We start from the raw sequence: 20,176 nt of genomic DNA on the forward strand, positions 1-20,176 counted from the left end.
GAAACTGTCCCACGCTCCGTAAGTTACATTAGTCAGGAAATGTACTCTGCATGATAGAGGACCGTCTGTCTCGCAGAGCTCTTTTGCCCAGTCTTGTACTGAATGGAATCTACCGAGAGGTGGACAGTCTATCCTTGATATGAATGTGCTAACCGCTAATCGGGTTGGCAACTGCCATCCACTTCGATGAGAACCACGAAATCCAGCTCATCGGTAGTTAGTGACACTGGTAGGCGTGGCTGGCTCACGCAATCAGTCAGTCCACCGGAGACGACAACATCATTGTTAATGTTGATACTCCAATAAGTCCATTTGATTATATTTAAAATCCTGAAGTGAAAAGGAGAGGAAAATGGGGCGCTGACTTACCGCAATCATTCCTAGGTGCATGTAGCGGACATTTCCTTGCTCTCTCAACCAACTTCACTTAATTTGTCTAGTAAATCCGTGTTCACTAGATCGGGCTACTCGCCCGCTCCGCAAGCACAAAAAACACGTGACAAACCCTGTCCAGCTTGCAACCTTGACCGACAACAAGTCAGTTCCCGTCTTGTACGCATCGGAGCGGTTCTATGTATTGTACACATATCAAATCTTCTTATACATAGGAATACACAACGCAGGCACCACACAAATGCGCGTAGAGGGCAGGAAGTCAGCCAAACACTTCAAGACCACGGACAATTACGGAACAGGTGTAGCAGCTATACTGCGGAGCATACACGTTCCCGCCGTCCGGACTTTTATCCAGGAACTCTCACGAGTTATCCACAAACGATAAGTCACCTTTTGACTTATCCGATTGTTCGCATTGTATTTTATCATGCAGCAACCGGTAACTGTAAACTACTATCTACCATAGTAAAAACTGCTATTAGTACATGCACCTTCTGAGTTATATTATGACTATCAGTTATCATATCCTGTGCACTAATATGCCCACACCTCCGAGCGCTCAGTCAGACAGTCTGGAAGAAAACTGTCGGCACGAATGCCACCGATTTTGATTTGCTACCATTTCTTGTAATGTTTTTGGGCAGACACACCCGAATCATGGGACTCCATTCTGGAAGGTAAACTGCACCAATGACACCCAAACTCTTCTTTATCTCTCACATTCGCCAAGTCACATTGTCCGCCTGGCAGTTTGCGCCATTGTTCGGAGGCTAGCCGCTAATAATAACCGAATATCACGTCGATTGGATGTGTCACATTCGGGCTACGGACTAAGCAAAACATACCCTGATTGTTGGGAATGTGGTGAAATAGTGTCAGCTCGAATGCATTCTTTGGTAGTTGATTAGGTGGCTGTTGATCTGTTCGCAGAGCTTGGCGATAGACTTGCGGACGCTTTGTCACCATCCGAAGAGACATCTCCGCCCAACAACGCACTGAAGATGTCTCCAATGGTGACGAAACGCCTGAAAATCAATTGCCAAGCTCGGTGAACATATCAACAGCCACATGATCAATTACCAATACCCTGATTGGTCAGAATGTCAGAAAATCAGGTACTTCTCGCCTTCCCCATAAAGATTCTAGCGCTACCTCGTGGAGCATTCTGTGATGACCCCATAAATACTGTCGTAATAATCTTCCTTTTTCTCCATAAAGAGCTGTTTCAAGCCACCATGTTCTTGGTACACCATAGTGGGCGGAGCAGGAAGCTAAGAGCCGACGTACCAGGTGCATCACCCCAATACACAACGACCATTCTGAAGGTGGCATGGAGAACAGCGCTCGTATCCGTCGTGCATTCAGTGGTGCTCCTGTATCAAAGCCGTAACCATGAATTCATAGCTGTACAGTTTCGGTTTTCTGCAAATTACTAGTCTGATTCAATACGGACTGACTGACTCCAAACATTGTCTTTACCTCCCGCGCCTGTTCCTGCAAATTACTAGCCTGCTTCAATACGGACTGACTAATTATAGCATCACCTCCAAACATTGTCTTTACCTCCCGCGCCTTCCCATTTTCTGGTGAATGAATCTGGGCAGGTGGAACCAACATGCCCTTAACACGTGGTTTATAACTAACTGACTGACCGAGGACGCTTGATGGGGTAATCAACTTTGTGTGTCGGGACTGCTTGGAGGCAGAGATGCTTTGAATTTGACTGGTTTTCTTAGCCTGTATATCAGTTTCGTACGAACTCTATTAAGAATTATCCAGCTGTAGTACCCTTTTCGTGCCCGGCTGCCGTGCCACCAGAATGGAGCACGAGTGCTCTACAGGCCCTACAGTGCTCTACAGCCAGGTTGCCAAGGCTGGACTAGAGCAGTCAAGATGCATATGTCCACGGACCCCCTGGTCAGTAGGTTCGTGTCTTAACTTCTAAGCTATCTCTCTTTAATTGGACACTTTTCCGCTGTGTGATACCCAAACGCCGTTTTCGCTTACTCGTGTACAGTGTTTCAGGATGATGACTGATTTGCGGAATTCAAATCGGAGGTTCCCTGAAAAAGATCATGAAAGTTCGCCAATAATGGTAAGAAATGCATGCATGTCCAACGTAGGTCGCAGCAGCAGTAGTAAAAGACGACGAAAAGCAGTGCTTTCAGAAGATAACTAGAATATCTACACACCCTTGGGAGCCACTTTCAACACCCATTCTATGTGATAGAGTTGTAGCTCATTTCCAGAATCTTTATCGTGCAATTTGTTGGGTACTTTTATTTGTCCTGTTATGCGGCTGTTTTTTCAAACATTCAGACCGCTAACATGTTGGTAGACCTTCCCATCAATTCGCCTTTTGATGTTTTATAATAGCCTTTTAACTTTCAATCATCTTTTGCATTTTGCATCAGGCATGAAAATGGAGCACTTCGATCCGAGTGTCTTCCTGGAAGTCCTGTTAAGGAAACCGTCCCACCCGACCACAATGAAGGTGATACTCCTTCACCTGTTCGTCAGACCCCAAAGCGGCGGAAAGATGATGCGTCTTCAGAGCAGCCATCGGAGTTTCAGCCGTTCACTGCTACCTTAGAGACCCCACGCAAGTCACAACCCGGTGCTTCGGTGACTGAAACGAACTCGCACTTTTCCACTCCAGGGGCTTGCGTTACGGACGGTGAGTTTTTTGACGGACTGCTGGGTGCCCAGTATAACGGACATTCAGTTACGATGCAATTTATGAATTAGGAAGTTCAAAGTACTGAATAGTCCACTATGCAACTTTGATATCTTTTTCCGTGTAAAATTTGAAATACCTAATGGTGCACCATCGTTGAACCACTACTGAACCATCCTGAGCTTATCCTAGGTGCGCTTGAAACCCTAATAGTTTCTGGTCCATATTTTTATACAACCCCCCTGGTTGTCACAACTTTTCCTCCTGACAGAAAGCCACTTCTGCGTCACCAATCAATAGTTCTTTTTGTTTCCTATAGAGGGAAATGTCGGTAGCTCAGGTAGCGTAGATGGTGGTCGTTGGCTTGCTCGCTGAACTGGGCAATTTGATCGCAAACGTTTCATCACCAATCGAAGTGACATCAGTGTGTTATTGTGGAGCGTAGTAGTGCGTAGCCCCCACAATAACGCACTGATGATGTCACCTCGATTGGTGANACCGTTTGCAATAAATTGCCCAGGTCAGCGAACAAGCCAACGACCACCAGTTCTTTTTGTACCAGTTCTCTTTATGGAGCACTCACGTGAATCTCAGCTTACTTGATATCACCGCCCTTTTTTACACCATATATGTCCGGGAGATTGGTCACCGGTGTGGGATAAGTTTACTTTTAATCTTTTATGGAGGCTTTCGAACAATGAGTGCTTGAGAGTTTTGACCAATTGTTACCTCTGGGTTATCTCTGTCTAGGTTTGAGCAACCTGGCAGTATCCCAGCCCTCGTGCTTCCCTCGGGTGGCATGGCAGCTAGGCACCGGAAGGGTGCTATAGCTGAACGCTTTCTTTTTTTCTTTTTCTGGGTTATCTCAGTTTCACGGAATTCAGCCCCATTACCCCACAGACCAGTCGCATATCCATCGGGAGTATGTGCGTGTCTCTAGCGGCCGTCGGGTTGTCAAGTGGAGCACAACCAGAGTAGCCAAGCATGCAAGCGGCAACAGCAAACAAATTAGCTGGATGTACAGTATTTCGTTGAAGATGGGAGTTCTGTGCGCTGGTGTCTTGGGATGAATGCCTCCAAATTTATTTTGTGTTCGAAATGAATACTGCACTGCAGTTCCAAGGCCAGCAATGTGGTTGACGGCGTGAAAAGGCGTTGCGGTCTATTACATCCTGTCGCTAACGAGATAAGAAGGATCGATTTCGACCCTCAAATTAATCCGTTGCTACAGATTCCATTTTGAAGTCGTTTATTATTCATAAATTTGTCCTGAGTTGGTCACTTCAAACTGTGGGTGAGTTGATTGTTCGGAATCATTGTCTCCTGCCGGTGGATGCTGTTTATGTCTCAGCATGTGAAAAAAGTGAGCCAGGAAAAATTGCGACATGAAAATCTCTTCCTAATATTAATACTACAAACCGTTTCCAGTTAGTATTGGCACTTATTAGTGCTGTTTAAAACAGGAAAATTTCCGAGAGCGCCAAGGTTCCCTAAACAAGAAAGAGAGGGAGACGTGACCAATGTACTCATATGTTTTATCTAGATAAGATCAGCTGGTCAACAAGGTTGGCTCCGCAAATCCCTCCCACAGCAGAACCTGTCATGCCAGTATTGTAATCACCATCATTATCTAGCCTGTTAAGCGAAAATCTCCACCCAAACTACCCAGTTGCTCGCAGTTTGGCGTTACAGCGGCCGTTAGGACAAACTCGCACGTGATTCTTCATAAGACAGGGCCGCTTGCCCGCCCAGCACCAAAGTAGACTCTGATTGATCAAAAATCTCTATCCAACACTCAATTGTTTTCTAGTATCCGCTGTACCCCAGTTGCCAGTGATGTGTCCGAATGTCCAAATTGTCGTTACACGCACTCGGAATACGACGTAGTGTACATGAGTTTTTACCTGCTTTCGGGACGTTTAGTACACTTCGTGTGTCTTGGGTGTTTCTTCCACTGGAAACGCTAGCTTGTGAGATGAAACCGAGAACTGAGTTGACACCTTATCTTCAGTACATAGGCAGCCATCGTCACCTTTATAGTCCCCATAACATTACGGCGACTTATGCCCGCAACTGTGATTGGATTGGGGGTTGTACACAAACCTGGTGCAATTTGTCATTGAATTCAGTTGCATTACGTTTCACCGTATACAATCTAGGTTGGTAGCATTCGTCTCTCTTGCTCATTGTATCCGGCAATCACAGCGAACCATGTACTTACCACATTCATGAATCCGATGAGGCACAAAATTCGGGTAATCGTGATCGGTGTGAATGGTCAATGAGCATGGGTTTCCGGAGATTGTGTACCGGTTTCTCCCACTCATAGATGGCAGTAATAGAGTTCTGTTTTGATTGGGATTCAACCTTAGAAGACAGATACGCGTGCTTCCCCACACCATGGGCTAGACCAGCATGTCTTAGAATGGATGGCGAGTATGTGTCGTAAGAAATCGTGGACGGCTGGACTACTGGCACATTAGAGGTAACTGAGGCTGCAACTAAGTCGAGTATGAAAAATGCCTGTGCAAGCGGCGGTCAGCCGTGCAATTTTCAGCAACACAATACACACTGGCAACCTTCCCATGAGGAGACCTAAAAACTGTCAGTGGCGTCTTTTGATGGCTTATTGAGCAAACTTCAGGGGCCGTGTCGAAAGTACGAAGCACACAGACGCTCATTAAAAAGGTTACTTGCATACCTAAAGATTTGGCTTCTCCTAGGGTAAACTTAGAGAATGGTGTTTCAAAAACGGCAAGACTTAGGAGACGGTGCACCTCACATGTGGTCTATACAGTACCTGAGACACGGGATCTACATGCTCCAGTTGTTTACGAGCAGTCGTAGCCCATCCACCTGTTCAATCCAGTGTAGGCCAAGTGTCTAAGCCAGGACAGCCAACCGACAACAGAAAATCAATTGCTAACGCACATGGTGTTTGTTTTGACCGTTGTGTTTGCTCGATTGTGTATGCTACTTCATTTTGGACAAGTAGTTAGAAAGCTGGAGAAAATTGTAGAGCAGCAAATTCCCGTACAATAATGAAATTTGTGATGTCTTGACAACTGACTATTTAGTGTTCGTGTGGTACACAGCCAATGACAAGAATGACGAGAGTATACGTGGCTGGTACATACGATGTTGACACAAGGAATTTGCATTTTTGTTCTCACTTGGTCCTTGATGACCGTGGCTTCGTTGCCTTGAAGACTATTCAACGTTTTCCGGCCTCCGTTTATTTTGTTCTATAGCTCCGCGTGACAGTGATGCCCTTGTGACTATCGAACAATCAGCCGCTCCAGGTTCTGCGGTGATCATTTCGGCTTGTAGATTTTGCCTCAGAGATCCTGAAGGTGATGAAAAACTGGTACGCGGGACCTGCCTGGAATGCAGGACGTTGATACGTTCGTTTGTACAGCGGTCAACACGATTAGACGATTTAGCTTGCCTTCGGGACGCGTCATGTCATCTTGAACGCCCAGTATCCTGGGTTCCAACCAAAGATTTGTTGTCGAAGGTGCGCGCACGGCGTCTTCAACAGGAATATGGACCTCCTTCCGAAGATTGGTGTGATTCCTGCAAAGTTCACCATTGTCTCAAACTTGGAGCTAGACTGGCAGAGTGAGTTCCTGAAAGAATGTTTGTGACATATGCTCATAACAATACGCTTTAGGCAGTTATGGAAGTTTTCCTAACCTAGTAATTTTCAAGATGACACTGCTACCATATCCCAAGGTAAACCCAATGACGATTCGCAGTCAGACAGTTTACTGGAACACTGCCATATTTCGCTATTTGTGCCTCGGATAGCCCATACTGTTGTCATTTATGGCTTACCATCCATTTACGTGGCTCTGTGGTGCAGTTGCGTGCCTTCGGCTTCATGTGATCTCCAGCCACACTAGCACAGGTGACATAGCTATGTGTTCGTACGATAGCTTCGTTATTTGCCATTAAATTGGATAGGTCGTAGTGTTCGTCAAAATATTGACCCCGTATAGCTAGAGTACTGCGAGTTCTGATCAGTAGCTGAATGCACACCGGATTTCCTGTTTGCGGTAGTTTTTCTCTAGCACCATCGGTCCTCTGTTTCGTAATAGTAAATATTGCACTATACGAGGCAGCTATCCAGTCATTTGTTTTGACTGTGCCTAATCACTCACCATCATCATCATCATCATCCTCATCCTCATCCCTACCCTTTGATAGCACTTGACCAACTTCACCATTAAAACAGTTCTTACTATGCAAGATTCCTGATTCTAATGTTACGGCTTTTGATTATCTTTATTCCAGCCTGCTTATAAAATGACAACCCAATATACTGCATATCCAGCTGCTTCTCTGTCATACTACTTTTTTCAGCTTCTGCAGCAAGCGTGACAGACCGCAGTCCCTTTTGCGGTCAATAAATTTACAGCGTCTGGAAGATCCGGCTTTCCAACATCGAAGCCGGGAACGTCGTGTTTTGGAGTACTTAAATTTGGTGTCTCAGGACTACGCTGCGTTTCACCAGCACGTGCCCACTGATAGCAGACCGGGCTCATGTGCATCCGAATTGGATGATATGGCCCGCTTTCTGGATTGTTTGTGGGTGTGCCCTCTCTATCTACCTTCACGTGAGCACCTCAATTCACATGAACCTAGCTTGGAGCCTCCTTTGGATGTAGTGACAGATGATGTCCCAACTCAACCTTCAACACTCCCCGATAGACCAACAAACAAGTTTCCTAATATGAATTTTTTGGACGGAAATGTTGCGGAAATGTGCCCAGTTCAAGCCGAAAGTGTAATGACCCCGTCTTCTGCAACATCACAACAAGTTCACTGCTCCAATTCTCCTTCAGTTTCAAGTCCGGTAGCTTCCGTGGAAAAGCCAACTACATGGGACAGTTTTTCAGATTTGGAGTCACCAAAAGAGAGAAAAGCTCCATCTCCATGCTTGGTAGGATTGCCTGATCCAGTCATTGGACCACTGCTCACCGAGTTTCGTCCAAGCGATCGCGCTCCAGCTTCAAGTCTTTCTTCTAGCTGTGATGACCATACAGAGCCATCGCACAAGTGTCCACGATCTTCACTCCCATCACCTAAAATGCATCAACACCAACCCGATCTGGAATTACCTCCATTGGAAAAAACGCAAGAACAGGGAACCAGTGGTGTTACGGACGTATTTGGTGACGCGCCTAGCAGTCAATCTCCCTCACAGCAACTTTGTGAACCTGCTCCCGCACAAAGGCATTTATCAAGTTAGTTCGAATTACTACCTCGGACATTTTGCATCTCTGCTTCAGTTCCTATTGTACCACCTAACGCTGTCCTTTATTTCTCCCGTTACAAATGTTCTTGTTTCGGACAGTAAATTGGCCCCACCTGGCCTGGGTTTGCTATTACAGTAATTAACTGTGGTTGTGTTGTTATGATTGAACTAAGTCGTATCGAAACAAAATAGATTTTAGAAGTATTACGTGAAGTTTCTGGATCGGCCAAGAGATTTGTCTTCACTTTAGTGAGGTCGTTCGCCTTGTCACAAAACAGTGAAACTCTTGATCACCTTGACCTGCGGAAGGATTCCAATTGATCACCTTGCGGAAAGATTCCAAATTTTACCCCGTTGAAGCTTATTTGATCTGCACTCTCTCGTGGGTGTGTTATCGTAACGAGGCAATGTCTTACATGCTTGTGCAGTCAAATCAGTTTCGAACAAACGAATGTAATTAGGTTCGCTGCAATATTCAATCACTTTCGCAATAGAACCCAATAGCAGTTTTGTCCCTGCGGGGAGTTTAGTTGGATACGCTGGTATCATACAAGTTGGAGTGTAGTTGGTTTCGGAAAACATCAGATTTCCTGAGCTGAGCTATATATTAGGGCCTCATATATTTCGTGCTTTCCCTCTTTTACAACTTTATACTATTGTATTATTTTGGAGGCTCTAAACTTACCCGTTTTTTTTCTTTCTCGTCTGTTCAGGCCCCCCCTGTGAAGCTGTTTCCGCAACATACAACGAAGCAGTCGTTGATAAGACCGTATGTGCTCTTTGTACGTTTCGTGAGGGATGTGACCCCGTTGATGTGTGCATACGAAGTGGTCTTGCTCGGAAGCTGTTACGCAATAGTATGTATACAGTGAGTCTTGGTCCAGCGCAAATCCGAGGTCGCACGTGTGCATTTGAGGCGAATCGTTCTACAGTCCCCCGGAACCCATCGGTGGTAGGGTTGCCTGAACAACATACTAGTGAGACAGACCACTCAACGACCTTTAACACCCATGTCTCACCTCCGAGTATTGTTGTTGCTGACTCTGAGCCACCCTCCTGCATAGAACTTCAAAAACCAAATGTATCTGAACAACACATCACAATTGAGGAGCAGTGTCTTCAAGAAACGGACAATCAATCTGTAGAGAATATTTGTACTGGAACGGAGACGACAACCACAGAGAATCGTGTTGCTCCTATGTCACCAATGCTGGAGGTGACAAAGGCTCCCTTGGAGACGACCACATCTGTTGACAACGCCAGTGCTCGTCGACCAGACGATTTGGAGATCACGAATGAGTTCACCGAGTCGCCTGCTGTCAAAGTGGACTCGAAGCCAGTTCAGCTCTGTGCCCCTGAAATGCCGACCACTCTTAGAAGGCCTTTAGAGTAAGAATGTTTCCCCTACATTGGGAATTTTTCTCAGTTTATTGTTGGGAGGCAATATATGATGTTTTTTATTCGAATACCTCGCTTGGAGGCAACTGGATGTCTAACCATATGTCTTTACGACAGAGACTCGTTCCTGGTTTTAAAGATCAACTCTATCTTAAAGCGAGACGACTCATCAAAGCGCCACGGAGTCCTGGGGGTGGTTCCAAAAAATTTCATCAAGCTTTCTGTTCCACGAAGCTGTGTTCAATCAGGTTACCGTACATGGCTTCACTGTGCTCACAAAATAACTGTGATACCAAATCATTATCATCATCACTCAGCTGTAAGAACCGCGTACTCGTCGTACACTGGTTGTAGCTGCCGCAGTTTCGTTCACCGTTGATTTGGGGGGAGGGGTAGGTAGCTGCGCATTGCATGCCGGAGATGATAGTATGGTTGGTCATAGCTGAGACGCCAGTTCGTCTAACCGTTAAGCATGGACTAACTGCCTCAAAACGTGTCGAATTTCAGTCACCCTTATACCTTTTTCCTTAGCTGTTATTTTTACTTGAATTTTGAGCATGAGTATCCCAAAATACTCCTATTTTGACATGTACAATGAAGTTTAATCACAACGGCTTGGAGAGGAGACCATGTAGATATCACATAATGATCAAGCCCACCCTACTGCAACAGTAAGGCTATTTGAGTGTTATGTTGCTGGCTATGCCAGCGATCTCCTGTTGGCCATTCGTATTGCGCATCACTTGCCTTCAAAGGATGCCAAAGGTGAATGACTCGATTGATTTTTGAGGCTATATTCCGGGAATATAGTCACTACCACTTCCAAGCTCTCAGTATTGAAGTTTTTCTCAACTAATTCCTAGGTGGCTTCATGGGGGGCGAGATGGACCAAGTGGTTAGAGCGCCAATTTACTGACCAGAAAGTCCATGGTTCGAACCCGACCTCTGCCTCTCTATTTCCCCTGTCTAGGCTTGGGCAGTATCCCAGCCCTCGTGCTTCCTTCTGGTGGCATGGCAGCTAGGCACCGAAATAGTGCTACAGCTGAACGATTATTTTTCATAGGTCGATCGCGCCTTTATCCACTTTACTCGCATAGAATGCGTGATTAACACGTGTTTCTGCTTGTTCCTATGTAGAAAGGATAAGTTATACACGACGCTATGAAGAACTCATTTCACTTAGTTCGTATTCATCCTGTCAATCTTAATGTGTCTCGAATGAACCGGGAACTTAGAACCTCTGATAGTTGTCCGATTTTGGCCTGGCAATCACTGTAACGTTTCTGTTGGTCAACAAATTAAAATAAATCAACTGCTACATTTTTGTATGGATGTAAACGAATCACTTGTATTTCTGGTATTTTTTTCCTTTTAGTTCTCATCGCATCACATTGCTTGTTTGCGGACCATGCGTTTTGCAACTGAGGCATGCTGTGAAGAACTTGTTGGATACATTTTCTACAAGACACACTGACTGCGTCGCTCAACTCATGCTCAGACCCGATGCCTTTTGCTCTAAACGAATCGCAGCTTCAGAAGACAAATCTGAAAGCAATTACTGCTTGCAGAATGGCGTTTCCTCCATGTGTGGATCATGCTACCTGTATACTAATCTCCAGTATTTGTACAAAAATTTGAATACAACTCTGCCTGCCTATACAACAACTGATGTAGACTTTGTGTTACCCGTTGGCGGTCCACTGTTTCTTCCCCATAACTCACCTTCGACCGATTCGAAAAGTTTCTTCGAACGGTAAGTTGAATAACTAACTGGACGTGTGAACGACATGTTGTGACATGTTGTATCTCCCCAAATACGTCTTTTTTTTTGGTAAGTGTGATCAAATGTAGTGTAGATTGATGGGTAGACTGAGTGCACTTTGGTGAGTTGATCGTTCCAGTTGCGGCAATCATCGGACGTGATTTGCGAATGTGTGATAGTTTTTTCTCCTATTGAAGTAGCGTTATCTTTTCGAGGAACACACTCATTTGCAAATCAATTTGGTTTTCACGGGAGACTCAACTGAATCTCTCGCTTATGATATTCTACAACTGAATATGTTGCACACAGGCCGTCTTGAAGAGTTTTCAGCAACCTTGTGAGTAGTTTTCTTCATAGTGTTATCTTTCTCCTTAGTTGCTAAGCCATCCATAGCAGCTGAATGGTTCTTTTTATTTCAAAATGGCTCACTTTGCACCAACGTTTGGTTTTACGTTAGACCTGGTTTCACACTTCATCTGTACTAAATGACACACTGGTGACAACCTAGTTATTTTACTTCGGCTTGCTAAATGCTTTCTATCATGGCTGTTGGCGATTGAACTCTTGTCGATGCTACCTCCAAATCGACTCCAACTTCGTGCGCCTCAAACAATCCGTATACGGACATGTTCATGGTCGGTCTTGAGGACATGAGCAATAGTCGCACCTGAGTGTTTTTTCATGCTGTTTATCAACTTGTCTCCAATATCACGGATTTTAGACGATCTGGGAGTTGACGCGGCTGTCACCCAGCCTACGGGCGATTTCACGAGTAGTCTGGTTATAGGAGTATCCAATTATACATTTTCCTTCCCTCGGGGGCGAGATGGCTCAAGTGGTCGGAGCGCGAATTTACTGACTGGAAGGTCCGTGGTTCGAACCCAACCTCTGCCTCTCGACCTTCCCTGCCTAGGCTTGGGCAACCTGGCAGTATCCCAGCCCTCGTGCTTCCTTCGGTTGCCTTGCCGGCTAGCCGGAAGGGTGCTGCAACTGAACGACTTTCTTTCTTCTCTTGTAGTCTACAACCATCAGCCAGAGGAAACAGTTGACCTTGATCCTAACCCTCATTCTTGTTCTATTACCGTTATGTCAACGAGGCTACCGGTCCGGATGGGTTACAACTTGATTCCTCCCGAAGAAGACTTGCTTCGGGCGTAAAATATGCTTCCAAGGCACTAATTTAACGATAGTCCGTGAGTACAGTAATGTAGCGACCGATCCTGAGTTGCGCACTCCGCGCAATGCACACAGTGCGTTTATTGGTTCATGAGTGCCCTTGATGAAGAGAAAAACGGCCGAATGATCAACAGGCAACGGATATGGAGACCGTTCTATTCAAGCAATGAAAACACCGAATTTGTCTCCCGTTTAGGCGTTAGCTGTGTGGCTGCTGATGCGTTGTCATTACTAATTATTTCAGCATTTACGTTTTGTGTATTCCCACGCGGTTCTCACAAATAGCTGTTAAAGCTTACGTGCAAGCTTTCAGTCCCAATAGCTATTCTCTCACCTATCGTCATTTTTTACTCCGGCTTCCATCCCTCAGTCGAATACAAACAAAGCTCCACCAGGCTGAAAGCCCTGAACCATTGGTCTGTCTCTGCTGTCGCACACGTGCCGAATTTTTAAGCATGTATGAAGTCCGGGGACCCAATATTATAATATGTTCCGGTTGTTTATGGACGTTCAAGGCAGGCATCGGCGCTTCTAATTCCGCCATAATGGTTAAACGCATGGCTGGACGATTGGCTTCGGCCGCCGCGGCAACTGACGCGACCGTGCCTCTTTTATCACTGGCCAATCGGCGGATGCTGGTGGACACAGCGCGACTTGCTCTTCTGATTTCCACTCCTTGCACAGGAGAATGTTTAAAACAGGCTGCAGACCCGCTTTGGTTAACATGTCCTGCCTGCACAGTTCGTCGGTGCCATCGTCTTCTTCCGTTAATCTTACCACTGCACCCTGCTCATTGGTACCGCCGCCGTGTCAAGCTTTTGACCAGGTCAACTCTGTTGGAAGACCTAGATCCTCGCCTCATGTTGCCCGAATCTGAGGTAAGATTGCAACTTAGGTTTCGGATTGGTTATGTTCCGTGTACATCCCTCTTTCGTTTTGCTGCTTAGCCCAATATACTCTGTTCACCTTTGTACGCACGTCACCTGATAGTCGCACCCATGATAGTTTCAAGAGCAACCACAAACTGATCAGATAAAATGAACCGCTGCCAATCAATCACTTCACTAACGTCATGCTTCTTCAATGGCGCTTTGACCTGCACAACTCAGTGGGTTCGAGCACACCAACCATCCAATCACCTTCACACGCTAATTCACAGTTGGGCTATTGATGTTACTTTTAGCGTGCCAGAAACGTGTGCGTAACTGTTGATGGTTCGTTTTGGATTACCCGGACAGATTATGGGGCTCATGGTCACACCTGCTTATAGTAGTTGCGGATTATTTTTTTCAATTTGTGCTCTCGTTCAGACTGCTTTTTCGCCGTCTCGGTGTGAACAAACCAGAGTAATTGTTAAAGCACAGGCATGGCTCCCATACATCTGTAATCGGGATGTTTGCGCTTTAGTCAACCGGTGGGCATCAGCCAATGACAAATCAATCATACTGGGTGATAATCCAGTTTATTTTGGGATCCACCAAGCATCTTCTGTGGCTCTGGGGGGGGGGTTGTTGTTTGCAGGGATGATGCGATATAGAGAAAAATTCCGTGTCCTGAAAATTGTCTCGGAATGTCCTCTTTTTTTGAAGGGAGGTATTATAATAGTTTAGATTCAGATTGCTGAATCTCTCGCGTATGGAACATGGAATTTTTTTTGCTTTGGTCTTTTGCCTCCTGACTGAATTCGTGTTAAGGTGTTGGGCGTCTTTTTTACTTACCTCTCTATGGTTTTGAACAGCTTTTCGGTGTTAGAATTGCCTAATAAACGTATTTTGTTGACCCAACTAAATATGTGCGGATTCCTTCGTATCTAACACACTCTACTTCCCTGTTTCTATTTATTTAGACGTCTGTCTTAGGAATCCGAAAGCACCCGCACCCTCTCGCGTAGGAACATGGAATTTTTTTGCTTTGGTCTTTTGCCTCCTGACTGAATTCGTGTTAAGGTGTTGGGCGTCTTTTTTACTTACCTCTCTATGGTTTTGAACAGCTTTTCGGTGTTAGAATTGCCTAATAAACGTATTTTGTTGACCCAACTAAATATGTGCGGATTCCTTCGTATCTAACACACTCTACTTCCCTGTTTCTATTTATTTAGACGTCTGTCTTAGGAATCCGAAAGCACCCGCACCGTTACTCTTTAGCGGATGTAGATTATACCGCGTCAGTCATAGAGCGTTGGTTGATGCCGCCAGAACCTCCCGCCGATGTGGAACCATGCGAAACATTGGATTCAGAAATGGGACATGTGTCAGGTGTGTCCTCCGGGGAGGAAGATTCCGTTTCTTTTTCGGGAGATGAAATACTCACTGAAAGTAGTGGATTTTCAACACCGTCCTCCATCTCAGCATTTTCTAACCACGAATCCGAATATGGTGGACTTAGTTGGTGGGATGGCGAAGAAGTTCTAGAACCAACCGGAAAGTCGTCCCCCAGTGGGGATGTGGACAGCTCCGAAACAGAACCAGAGACCGATGAGGTTCGTGCGGAATTGGTAACTGTTGTCCCACAAAAGCGTAAACGCAAGCCATCTCTCAAAGCTGCAGAGGTGGAAGCAGATGTAATTAATCGAAAATCAAGTCGAATTTCGTCCAAAAACGTACCTCCCGGGGAATCTTTGGCGCTTGACACCAACAGCACTCTCAAACCTTGCGAACAACCCACTGTGTCTGAGTTCGATGAGACACCGGTTTCTGATAAATCAGCTGAAAAAACTTTCCCGATTGCGGATGGTTCAGATAAACCAGGATCACCCAAGGAACGCACTCGTCAGAAATCCTCGGCCAGGGAGCCTTCACGCCCCCCGACTTCAGTTGAACCTCATGACGGAGAACCCAATGACTTGGTGTCAAATTCAGAGGCCAAGGTGCCCTCGGTCAAACGTAGTGGCAACCCCCCTGAACGGCTCATCATCCACGGAAAGCGGAAACTGAAAATTAATGTATGTATTCCGGTTGTACTTATGTTGTGCGGGCTGTTCCGCTTCTATTTCAAATTTATACAGAGACAAATTCCATCATTTCTCACCCAATAACCATCCATAGTTAATCATCATCCCTCAATCATCAGTGACCATGAATCACTCTCAGTTACCAATCAATCAGCATTTATCGGCCGCAAATCGTTAGTCAGTAATCCTCAACCCCCACCCACCAGTCAGTTACCAATCCTTTGGCACCAGTCACTACCTATTAGTCAATCACCATCCACAGTCCAACGCCAAAACGCTTTTCGGCGAGTGAATCACTGGTATGCATGTACATGTGGGTTGTACCTTCATACAGAGATATGAAGCGACGATTATCTCTATAGTTCACCTGACCCATTTACGGAAGGTTTTTTGCGACCGTTTAAATGGGGGCACAACATGGTACTGGAATTTCAAATATATGGGGCAAACAAGGCCTGTCGAGCTTGTATGCGTCAGCCGACCACCCTAACATGAGTTGTCGTGTACCTCGTCGTTTCACCGTTCTGTACCGTTCCATTTGTGCTCTTATCGCGGCAAAACACTAAGACGATAGCATGCATGTTGAAACATGGACACACTTTTTATCCAAAAACGACAGCATGTATGTTGAAACATGGACACACTTTATCCACCTCAAAAGTTGTATTCATTGACCTTCCGGTCAGTTACATGAATTCAAATCGCTATCTGAGAGGATGGGTTACCTTTGGTTGTGACAATATACCACGGGTGTGATAGTTAAATATCTTTATTTCGGACGTCTCTCTTACCAGGTCTTTAGCTCCAGGGATGATTTAGACAGTCGGTCGTATACTGAAACTTGCGTGGCGTATAGCCCATCTTGATTCTTTGAAATGTGACAAAGTAGGGTGTGTTGATTTGTCGGATTCCAGCTTGTTGGATTCACTTTCGTTTCCCGCGTCATATGAACTCATCATTTCACTATATCGTCATCGTTTTCACCCTGTCTACCATGTCCTGCGTTTTTGAGAGGATATTTGTAGAAGGGTTCTGGTAAAGTTCCACGCCAATGTTACACTTACAAGGTGTAACTCTAGTGACGGATGATAAAAAGATTTCATTGTTTGATACAAATACTCCTTGTGGCACATTTACTAATCTATTTTGAGGTTTAATACCTCAGCTTGTAGTAGAAATTCGTGGATTTGTCGTATTGGTTTCATTCGGGGGACTACAACCTATTAAAGATGGCTTACCAGGTAGAGACTACTTCTCTCTTGAGGGAATGGTTGGTACCTCAGGTTGCGTAGATTACGGGTGTTCTGTAAGCTGAGTTGATGTCATCTCTGCTGCGTTCAAAACGTTTGCAACTAAATTGCCAAGCTTAGGGAACAGGGGCTGTTGCGGATAAATTAAGCTATATCATCGGACGGCTTATCCACAGGCTCTGGGAGGTAGGTTTCACCTAATTTTGCAGCCGTGTGTAAGAAAATGCCATCCCACCCATCCCATTCACGTGGTTTAATCTGGATGTTTACCTGGGGTTAAGAAAACTTCAAAATATGGCATGTTACTATGTAACACTGATTCCCGCGTACTGCACTTCGAGGTAAACACACGGTCTGTGTGCTAGTTAAGCCTTTATTTCTTATCAACAGTTTCCGGTAATTTTTGCAGGTCTTGGTTAGATTAGATGGCTCTTCATCCAACTTGACAGTGTATTTGATAATATTTGAATGAGTCAATCCTACCGCTTCTTTCTGCTTTGTGGTTTTTCAGCACCGATTCCTGGACGATTATGACGGTAATATTCCCTGTCTCACTGGACAGGGGCGGCGAATTCGTGATGAGTCTTGTGGTAGTCGTGGATCGAATTCAAGTGTCAGTAGTCGTGCTAGCGGATCCAGCATCCTTACTCGGAGAACTTATTCCAGTCGAGCCTCCTTGCTGGCACAGAAGCGAGCTCACGCCTGTTTGAATAACCGTGGTCGGACTACTGTCGTTAGCCGCTCGAATGCTGGATCATCAAAAGGCCATTCCAATTTACTGGATGACACACCGTGTCCCGAAGAAGCTACGAATCTATCGGACAGATCTGTCGAGGAACCCAGTCGTGTTTGTGGTGTGGGTCCTCGGGTCAAGCAAATTAGTCGTCCAGCCATCAAGTCAGGTTGGTTTCCACTGACTTCTGTTTATTGACTGACTACATTTGTCATAGGTAATCATATAATCGTTCAGCTGTAACACCTAGCTGCCATGCCACCCGAAGGTTGCACAAGGGCTGGGATACTGCCAGGGTGCCCAAGCCTAGATAAGGGAAGTCGAGAGGTGGAACCACGGACCTTCCGGTCAGTAAATTCGCGCTCTAATATTTGTCATCTTGAGATTAGACTATGCTTTTTCGAAGCTCAATAGGCTTAGTGCAAACGACCGCGTCTTTGGTTTTAGAGGGTTACGCAGGCATGATAGTACTAACGATTGTCATAAGAGTAGGTGGAAAGCGAAACCCCGAGCATATTCCTCTATTCACATGGTTGTGCACACTATCGTTCAGCTGTAGCACCCTTTCGGTACCTAACTGCCATGTCACCCGAAGGTTGCACAAGGGCTGGGATACTGCCAGGGTGCCCAAGCCTAGATAAGGGAAGTCGAGAGGTGGAACCACGGACCTTCCGGTCAGTAAATTCGCGCTCTAATCACTTGGGCCATCTCGCCCCTTGAACCATAGATCTCTACTCCATAGAGCTTTACTCTTCCAACACCAAAATTCCAGGTACTTCATTCGAATAGCATGACAACTGTGCACCGGAAAGATCTCGTATCCCAATAGCCATCGCTATTTTTCTAATGGAAATATTGGAGGTTGCTCAATGAATTCAATAGTTGAAACAATCTGGCATTCCGACCATTAAGAGGAACTCGAGACATCTCAGTGGTTATGGTGCGAGCTAACTGACCGAGAGTCCCTGATTTCAATGTGACCTCTACATCTCGACTGCTCCTGTCTAAACTTGGCGGTCTGGCAGTATCTCGACCCTCGTGCTTCCTTCGGGTGGCATGGCACCTCAAAGGTGTTACGGCTAAGCTATTTTTTCTGACAACGAAGAGTCATCATCATCGACAGCATAACATCAGTGTTCAACACCGATGCTTTACTGCCGTACAACTATGACTTATTTGAAAGCCTTATTGTAAAGAAAGGAGTAAAGGTGGGCGGGGAAGGGACTTAGTGCTAGCTTAATACAATCATTCCGAGGTACCTACACCTCCAGACATTCACTCAGGTAATCTGGATAGAAACTGACAACAAAGACGCCACTGACATCGGTTGGCAGCCATATCTTGTACTGTCTCCAACTAGGCGCGGTGAGGAGACAACGAAGAGTGGGCTTTTTCAGAAAACACGTGGGAATTATCATTCAAGCAGAGGCGAAGACGGGCTATTGTCTTATCAACTAGATCGCCCTCTGTTCACTTTCTCCATGAATAGACAATGCTTCTCAGTTTTTCCAATATTTTTATAAGCCTACGGCACGGCGCTAAAACCCTTTGGGAGCGGAGTGGTTGTGGTGCATTCGGTGGTTTCGTGGTAAGCGGACGAACCAATGTAGCAAGCACCGTCTGAAGTATCCTAATCCATTTCCCTGCGCCATGTTTGGCATCTTTTCTATACCTACTTTTTCTGAGTTTGTCATATGTTGCCGTAGAAGCTCAGGCCCCAGGCAATCAGCACCGTCGACCGTATAAATCTGACAAAGTCTACGCAAATTTTGTGAGTGGCTGAGATTTGTTTGCGTTTGATATCAAAACGCTAATTAGAAACTCAAGAATTCACCCGTAAAGCCCGTAGGTACCAGTGAAAATGACTGCACTATGTCGCCGGTACTATGCTCTGGTTAACGTTGAATCACGTCGCTCATCCATGTCTTTCGCTGTCCACTTTACAGAAGAAAGTCGTTACACCACCGCCTTGTCTGCTATGGTTCACGCTGCCCGACTTGCTGCAGTGGGCGCCAAAGTACCCGGTGGCACAAGCCCCAAGCACGCAGCTCTAGCAGCTACCGCCCGGTCTAACGTGGATGATCTTAGTGACACGAACCAAATGGAGATCAGCTCCATGCCTCAAGACAGATCACCTACTGCAGTTGTTGGGAGATCGGGTTTCGCTCAGTCACTACCCGATCGCTGCGGCCAATGCCCTGCATGTTGTGGGTTGGTTCAACCTTGTGGAATATGTAATAATTGCCGGTAGGTCTTTGTCTGAAAAAATGGGTCAGTCTTTTGGAGATATAAGTGATTTCTCTACTTCCCATGTTTTATCCGTTACAGGTCACTTCAAGAAATAAACAAAGGAGGGTCAGAAATGAAGCGCCGACCATGCAAGTGAGTATTTTTAGTTGTTTTGTTTCCTCACAACAATCCACCTTCTTTTGTGTACGGTAGATCATCATCATCATCATCATTATCAGCTGTAATAACCGCGTACTGGTCGTACACTGGTTGTAGCTGCCACAGTTTCGTTCACCGATGATTGGGGGGTAAGTAGCTGCGCATTGCACGCGCGAGCTGGTAAAT

At 45.6% G+C, this 20,176-nt stretch overlaps 2 protein-coding genes across 2 annotated transcripts in view; one reads left to right on the top strand and one right to left on the bottom strand.

Moving 5' to 3' along the window:
* Window positions 1-1,464: 1,464 nt before the first annotated feature.
* The window catches only part of T265_04076 (hypothetical protein), a gene marked incomplete at both ends in the record, with an annotated part of 64,191 nt that continues 45,479 nt past the window's right edge, over window positions 1,465-20,176 (top strand). The window contains 12 exons of the mRNA XM_009168722.1: window positions 1,465-1,511; window positions 2,811-3,073; window positions 3,850-3,999; window positions 6,325-6,694; window positions 7,439-8,322; window positions 9,047-9,722; window positions 11,107-11,484; window positions 13,040-13,547; window positions 14,768-15,610; window positions 17,381-17,771; window positions 19,549-19,849; window positions 19,931-19,984. Of these exons, the coding sequence (XP_009166986.1) occupies window positions 1,465-1,511; window positions 2,811-3,073; window positions 3,850-3,999; window positions 6,325-6,694; window positions 7,439-8,322; window positions 9,047-9,722; window positions 11,107-11,484; window positions 13,040-13,547; window positions 14,768-15,610; window positions 17,381-17,771; window positions 19,549-19,849; window positions 19,931-19,984 (4,865 nt within the window). The remainder of the gene's footprint in view (window positions 1,512-2,810; window positions 3,074-3,849; window positions 4,000-6,324; window positions 6,695-7,438; window positions 8,323-9,046; window positions 9,723-11,106; window positions 11,485-13,039; window positions 13,548-14,767; window positions 15,611-17,380; window positions 17,772-19,548; window positions 19,850-19,930; window positions 19,985-20,176) is intronic.
* T265_04077 (hypothetical protein) overlaps window positions 14,824-20,176 on the bottom strand; it is a gene marked incomplete at both ends in the record, with an annotated part of 10,114 nt that continues 4,761 nt past the window's right edge. Inside the window, one exon of the mRNA XM_009168723.1 lies at window positions 14,824-15,362. Within this exon, the coding sequence (XP_009166987.1) occupies window positions 14,824-15,362 (539 nt within the window). The remainder of the gene's footprint in view (window positions 15,363-20,176) is intronic.

The sequence above is a fragment of the Opisthorchis viverrini genome (assembly GCF_000715545.1).
Source record: "Opisthorchis viverrini unplaced genomic scaffold opera_v5_64, whole genome shotgun sequence".
Taxonomy (NCBI): domain Eukaryota; kingdom Metazoa; phylum Platyhelminthes; class Trematoda; order Opisthorchiida; family Opisthorchiidae; genus Opisthorchis; species Opisthorchis viverrini.